This window comes from Carassius gibelio, chromosome A12 (assembly GCF_023724105.1).
Source record: "Carassius gibelio isolate Cgi1373 ecotype wild population from Czech Republic chromosome A12, carGib1.2-hapl.c, whole genome shotgun sequence".
Taxonomy (NCBI): Eukaryota; Metazoa; Chordata; class Actinopteri; order Cypriniformes; family Cyprinidae; genus Carassius; species Carassius gibelio.
In genome coordinates, this window is record NC_068382.1 from 10,099,556 (window position 1) to 10,107,055 (window position 7,500).

General features: G+C 32.9%; 1 protein-coding gene across 1 annotated transcript in view; it reads right to left on the bottom strand.

Moving 5' to 3' along the window:
* Positions 1-593: 593 nt before the first annotated feature.
* LOC128025726 (arf-GAP with dual PH domain-containing protein 1-like) overlaps positions 594-7,500 on the bottom strand; it is a 17,159-nt gene continuing 10,252 nt past the window's right edge. The window contains exons 7-11 of the mRNA XM_052612259.1: positions 5,452-5,535; positions 4,270-4,332; positions 3,950-4,021; positions 2,051-2,279; positions 594-1,977 (exon numbers count right to left, since the gene is read on the bottom strand). Of these exons, the coding sequence (XP_052468219.1) occupies positions 1,949-1,977; positions 2,051-2,279; positions 3,950-4,021; positions 4,270-4,332; positions 5,452-5,535 (477 nt within the window). The 3' untranslated portion in view covers positions 594-1,948. The remainder of the gene's footprint in view (positions 1,978-2,050; positions 2,280-3,949; positions 4,022-4,269; positions 4,333-5,451; positions 5,536-7,500) is intronic.

Here is a 7,500-nt window from a genome sequence, read left to right on the forward strand (position 1 = left end):
ACAGATTTAGACAGATTTGTGAACAATATTTGAGAGAAATAAACCTTTGTGTAAATAGATCTTTGAGTTCAGCTCATGAAAAATGGGGACAAAAACAAAAGTGTTGCATTTATAATTTTGTTCAGTGTATGGTCATATATTATATTGAGATAATGCTGAAGTTTTTATTTATGTATTTTATTTTAATTTGAAAGTTTAAGTAATTTTTTATTTATTTATGTATTTTCTGTTTTATTTTGAGTTTATTTTTTGTATTTTTTTAGTCATTTTTTGTTAGTTTTTTTTTATATATTTTCTGTATTACATTTTGTTTTTATACACATTATATTACTTTGTAAAAAGCTAAAATAAATCAAGTAAAATCTCAGATATATAATAATATATTTTATTAATTATATGTAACAATAATTTAAAGGCTAATAATAAAATATTAAAATAAAATAAAAAGAATACAATTAATCTTAATCAAAATATAAATAAATACGTTTGTTGTATTCAATTTCAGTTACTTTAGCTTCAACTAACAAATGTTTAACAAACCCATTCTTATTTTGGTCAATCACAAAAGAAAATAATTTCATCTCAAATCAATATTTCATGTGCACTTATTTATTAAAGCTGATAATGTACGGTACATTATCTAAGTCCCCAAAAACAAACCTGTGGTAATACCACCATGATACGTGTTTGTTGGTGAACATTCACTAACTCTTATCTGAAACAAATCGGAAGAAAAACAGCTGAATAGCATCATAACCTGAAGGAGACAGCCTGTGATTATTACACCATTCATATCCATATCCTCAAATCTGTAGAATATTCTAATGCATTCTTCAACAGATGCAGTCTGGCTGAAATCAAGAATCATACATACACAATGCAATTTAATAATTACACATATATATAATTACATAGATGCTTAGTTTGCATCAAAATATTTAGACCTAAATGTAGTATTTATGTATTTGAAGTGCAGAAAAAAAATAAACAAATGTGATGCATTCTGTATTTGTCAGTTCAGGTCGGATTTCTGAATGCAAAAATCATAGTTTATTAATAAATATTTGCATCTTTTTTATTTAATTTAATTAAGCAGCTCTTTCGAAATGCAATTTATTGTAATATGCATACATTTGTGAATTCAATCACATTTATGCAGTTAAGCTATTTAAACGAATTGGATTTATTAATAAATATATAAACCTGGTTATAAACACATCACAGAATTTAAATGTATGTATGACTGACAGATATGCATCACCTTAAGTCTATTAGGTTTGTTAATGCTAAACCTGTATAAAATCCTAATTTTATATGCAATTCAAATGCATACAGTAAATCTTACATTTAGGCTTAAATATAGTGTGTCTATAGACTAAGATAAGGAGAACTCTCACTAGTCGCATTCATTCAAGGGAACTTGGTTTTCAGCCGATAATCTCAAAATGGCCAAATATCGGCCGATATATCAGTTTATGGCTAATATCAACCCTATTCTGCATAAAAAGAAACCGTGATGAGCGCATGCATCTTGATCTGTGATGTGCTTCCACCTAGTGGAGGAGGAGGAATCAAGAAGTGTGTTTCTGATGTGTACAGATCATCAGACATACAGACAGCAGAAGTAGTAAATGATCAAGAACTGTGAAGGAAAGCTCCAGATGATCAGAAAGTCCCCCTGTGTAGTGTCTGAGGATCCACTAAGACTCAAAGTCCAGTAAATAACATCAGTCGAAACGCACTGTGGTGTGTAGTACTTGTGATTAAATGTTATGTTACATCATTCACATGCCATGTTTATACAGTAGCTCGGCTGACGCTGCTGTGGTTCTAGACGAGCCTCACGATGAAGCCGTGTTCAGCACAGTCCGGTCAGTGCTAGGTCAAGAGAGGAAGGCTCGCTTCACGAGACACTGTCCAGTCCGTCGCTCCTGCTTCACAGACAGCATCAAGGCTTGTGCTTGAAATGAGCCTCGACTGCAGAGAGAAAGCGAATGCAGTCAGTCGACGCCGATGCGTTTCTTTCTATTGTTTCGGTGTGTTTCTGTACCTGCGTACTCCTGCGGCATCATGGGACGGTTGACGACTCTCTGAAAGGCTGCGATCCAGTCCTTCTGCTCCGCCTCGGTCTCACAAGCAAACAGGAACTTCCTGTCCGGCGTTCCAATGGTGATCCCGTACTTCCAGTGGTATCCCTGGATCGAGGCCGGAAGCCCAGAGACCACGGTGTACCTGTTCTCCTTACTGCCGATGAACACCTCGCCGCGTGCGTACGCATCCTATCACAGGGAAATAATGCAATGCAATGCAATGTAATGTAATGTAATATAACAATTAAAAAAATTAAATATATGCATAAAAATATTAGATTATATTTCTTTACGTTGCATAAGTATATGATAAATATACTACTATATATAACATATACTAATATAGTAGTAAAATATAATATAATAATATTTAAAATAATTTTTTTTTATTTTTTTTTTATTATATTTTATTACATGTTTTTATTTTACATGTAGTACTACATGTCGCCTACTAATTTAAGATAACCTAATAAAATAAATCAGTAATTGATATTGTATTATATATTAAATTATATGATCTAATCTAATCTAATACAATATAAAAAAAAACATAAATGATAGAATATTATATTTTACTCAAATTAATGTAACATTAACTAATAAATAACTAAATAATATATAATGTAAGTTATATTAATATTATAATATATTAGTTAAATAAATTTAAATAAATATATTTATACAAGTATTTACATTTTTTAATTGTAGTACAAAATCGAATATACTAATATAATATAATATAATATAATATAAAACCTTAAATACAATTTTAATATATATATATATATATATATATATATATATATATATATATATATATATATATATATATATATATATATATATTTATTTATATTTATATTTATATTTATATTTATATTTATATTTATAAAAATATTAGTTTAAATTTCATTATTTTGCATAAGAATATTATAAATATACTACTAGATTTAACATACTAATATAGTAGTAAAATATAACATAAAATATTTAAAATAATCTATTTTATTTTCATTTTTATTTTCATTATATTCTATTTTTTTTGTGTTAAATGTAGTACTACATGTCACATACTAATATAAAATAATCGAATAAAATAAATCAATAATTTATATTGTATTATATTGAATTATATGATCAATCTAATCTAATCTAATACAATATGAAAAACACAAATAAATGATAGAATATTATATTTTACTAAAATTCTATTTGATCATACTTTATGTAACATTAACTAATAAGTAATTAATATACAATGTAATGTAATTAAATAAAAGAGAATCAAATATAATAAATAAATAATTAAATAAATATATTTATACAAGTATTTACATTTTTCCTTATATTATATTTTATAATTATATAATTTAAATATATATTTTATGTAGTACAAAATCTAATATACTAATATTATATAATGTATTAACAATAAGAGAAAATATAAATGTAAATAAATATTTTTTTTATTTTATTATATTCCATTATAATATATATATATATATATATATATATATATATATATATATATATATATATATATATATAATGTAGTACTACATATTATATAATAGTTATATTATCAACATAATAAAAAAGTTTACAAAAATAATTATAGGATATAACATTTTATTTAATAAAGATGATATTGAAAATTATTGAAAATATTAATATGATCAGATTTTATTATTTAATGTACTAATATAGTAATATAATAATATAATATAATGAAAACGATATTTTATTATACCGTATGTAACATGTTGTACTATATTTAACATGTACTATTATAATAAAAATACAAATAAATGACATTTTACATAAAATAAAAAAACGACTAAATATGAACTTGTGCTCACCAAAGGATCTTTAAAGTACATCAGTCTCCTATCATCCATGGTGAACCATCTTTTCTTAAAGCCCTCCGTGTGCTAAAAGAGAGAGGACTCCAGCATGAATCAGTGTGAAGAGATGATGTCCAGTCAGCAGGTCAGTATCATCCCTGAGGACTCGATGTTGTGAAGATGACCAGCTGACTGGACCTTATCTTACCAAATAAACACAGAAAAGCATCTGAATCATTGATTTCACTTCCAATGATTTATCCTGCATGAAGAAAACTCGCATGATATGATGGACTTCCTCTCTTTTCTGAATGTGTGCTGAAGCAGACACGCACCCTTGGGCCTGTTTTCTCCATGAAGCCCTCCTTCATGAAGTTCCTGGTCAGTCTGGGCACCAGCTACACCAAAACCAAACACAGACAACAAAAAAACATATCAATAATACAGCACCGTTTGGATGCTCTTTAAACATGCACAGATATTAAACATGTTCATAATCAATCCTTTATTCTATATCAGCTTTAACAAATGTATAAGATGCAATACTAGGCACAATTAATGCAATAAAAATAATTTCATAATGCATTATAGATAAAGGCTTCAAGTCAAGTTTACCATAGTTTTCTATAGTTATCCGTATTAAAATAGTTAAAAGTGTGCTTTAAAACAATTCTAAAGCTTTAAAATCAGTCAAAAGTTTTTGAATGTTTCTAAAGAAGTCTCTTCGGTTCATCCAGGCTACATTTATTTTATAATAAATAAAAACAATAAAAATTGTGAAATATTATTACAATTTAAAACAGCTGTTTTCTGTGTGAATTACCGTTTATCTGAAATAGAAATCTTTTGCAACATTATACATTTCTTTATCATCGCTTTTGATCAATTTAAAGCATTCTTGCTAAATAAAAGTATTGTTTTTTATAATTTATTTCCCAAAAAATAAAAAAATACATATTATACTGACTCCAAGCTTTTGAATGGTAGAGTGTGTTACAAAAGCTTTTAGTTTCAGATAAATGCTGATATTTGGATTTTTTACTCAAATGTTTTAAATATTGATAATAATCAAAAATGTTTCTTGAGCAGTAAATCATCATATTATTCTGATTTCTGAAGATCATGTGACACTGAAGACTGGAGGAATGATGCTGGAAATACAGCGGAGCATCACAGAAATACATTACACTTTAACACAGATTCACACAGAAAACAAATGATTTTAAACAGTAAAATATTTCAGAATATTACTGTTTTTTTCTGTATTTCTGATATAAAAAGCAGGCTTGCTGAGCAGAAGAGATGTCTTTTAAAAAACATAAAAAATCTTAATATTCAAAAACTTTTGACTGCTAGTGTATTCTCTGAAAATGTTTTTTTTTTTACTATTATTCTCTGCTGTTTAACTAAATTGTATTTGTTTTTAACAAGATTAAAATGCAGAAGAAGAAAATGTTCACAATAACTCATAACTCATTTTTATGTGTGAGTTGCTGGAAGAAATGTGATTCACATACGTCCTCATCATTAGCTCCGGGAAATGCCACCTTCTGGTAATGAAAGCGGGCTGCTCGGATCGCCATGAACCAGTCCACCATTTCCTGCACACACACACACACACACACACACACACACACACGCACACTTCACACTTCAGTTTGAGCTCCACACATGAACATATCTCTCCATCTCTTCTGAACACCTTCAGTAGATTAAGCTCTCACTCTTCCTCTTTATATCTCGAGATGTGATTAGTGTCAGGTTCTGAGGAACGATAAATGCTCGTCTGCATGATGAAGCGCAGCGTGTGGTGAAAGAGGAAGAGTGTTTTTAGAGCTCAAACCCCTGATGTTTGTGCTGGAAGTGTTATATTGACCAACACAGCAGAACATCATCTGCTCCAGCACACACAGTTTACACACATCTGATTACTTCTTTATTTTTATGGTTTTAAAGTTCAATTCAGTTTTAATCTGAGTTCCCTCTATGAACCCTGTGAAGGATGCACCATTATTCCAGTTGGTAACAGTTAACAATAAAAGTAAGATATGGGTAAACGTCTCTAGGTTACGTATGTAACCCTAGTTCCTCGAGGGAACGAGACGCTGCGTCGAAACGCTTTGGGGAACGCGTTTAGCATGAGCGTCTCTATCTCTATCTAATCTGTCTTATAGAAGAGTGTGACGTCTCGGGCGAGGTGACGTAAGCGACCAGGAAGCTATAAAGGCACGAGCCGCACAGCTGGCTTCAGCTTCTGCATTTTCAGCAAGCGCTCTGTGTGTGCATGTCATTCTGTCTTGTCAGTCTTATTTATTGTTGTTTGTCACTATTAGCTCCTCAAAAAGTAAGCATTAGTCAAAGAGCAAAGCTAAGACGAGACATCTGAAAGGCGAATCCAGATCGCGTTTCAGATTGTGTGTTCATCACGAGTGAGAATACACGGTCTGTGTGTGGTCTGCCTGGGATTGAGGCACGCTGTTTCGGCTCTTGAGGGAGCAGACTGCCTGCACTGGTACAAGCCAGTGTGGACGCTTCGATCCCGGAGGACTCTCTCGAGGGGGAGTCTTCGCCAGCGTTCCTCGCGGTGTCGGTCCTGCTTTCGCCGAGGCGGAGCGCCGCCTGCACTCGCTGGGTTCGCAGATAAGATCTGCTGGAGGGTAGGGAGACGGGCGTGTCCCTATCTCCTACCTCACCCTCCAGATCTGCCCGATCTCCGGGTGCAGAAGCCCGAGTGCTACAGTCCTTCCCCCCGAGTGACGGCCGTGACGCACCGCCTTTTTTTCTCCGAGGAGATTAAAACGGAGGGCGTCGATGAGCTCGCAGTTGCACAAACATAAGCTGCATAAACATCAGTTGCACAGACAAACAGTTACACAAGCATCAGTTTCACAAACACAGTATGCCTAACTGTGTAACGAGCAGCATTAATGAGGAGCGCAGCTCACGCAGCCAGCTCTCGAAATAAAAATAAAAATAAGGGGGCTGATTGTGCTTCTCGCATATCTAAGGAAGGGGCGAAGACGGCTCTGCCTATCTCCACCCGTATTCCCTAGATTTAGAGTTCATCTCGAGGTTTGGAAGCACGCAAAGCGGTTCCTTCCCCCTCTGTGAACTCGCAGCTGCAGCTACTTATCTCCGAGGAGATTAATATTGTTTGTGTGACTAAGCGTGCTGCCGAGGCAGCGCGTGTACTACATCATTTTCAGTTTTCATGTAAATCTTACCAAATCCAGACCGTCTTTACTCATCTGATTGGTTAACTGGATTAATTCTGAGGAATTAAATTCAGTACCCTCTGGGGGCCGGTCTGCCAACCCTGCCAGTGTTCCAGGGCGCAGCGGTCCCCAGCGAGCATCATTCTCAGTATTTTCCGCCCGTGCGCGTAGCGGGGCTGAGACGCTCGCTGCCCCTGCGGGGGCCTATTACACCAGAGGTCAGTCTCGAGAGACTGATTCCCTTAGTAGATTATTTAGCAGCGTGAAAACTACTGCCAAATGTATTTCAATGGGTCCTGCACACAGTAGAAAAAGCTACCGTATTCAGTTCGGCTCTGTACCGCCGATATT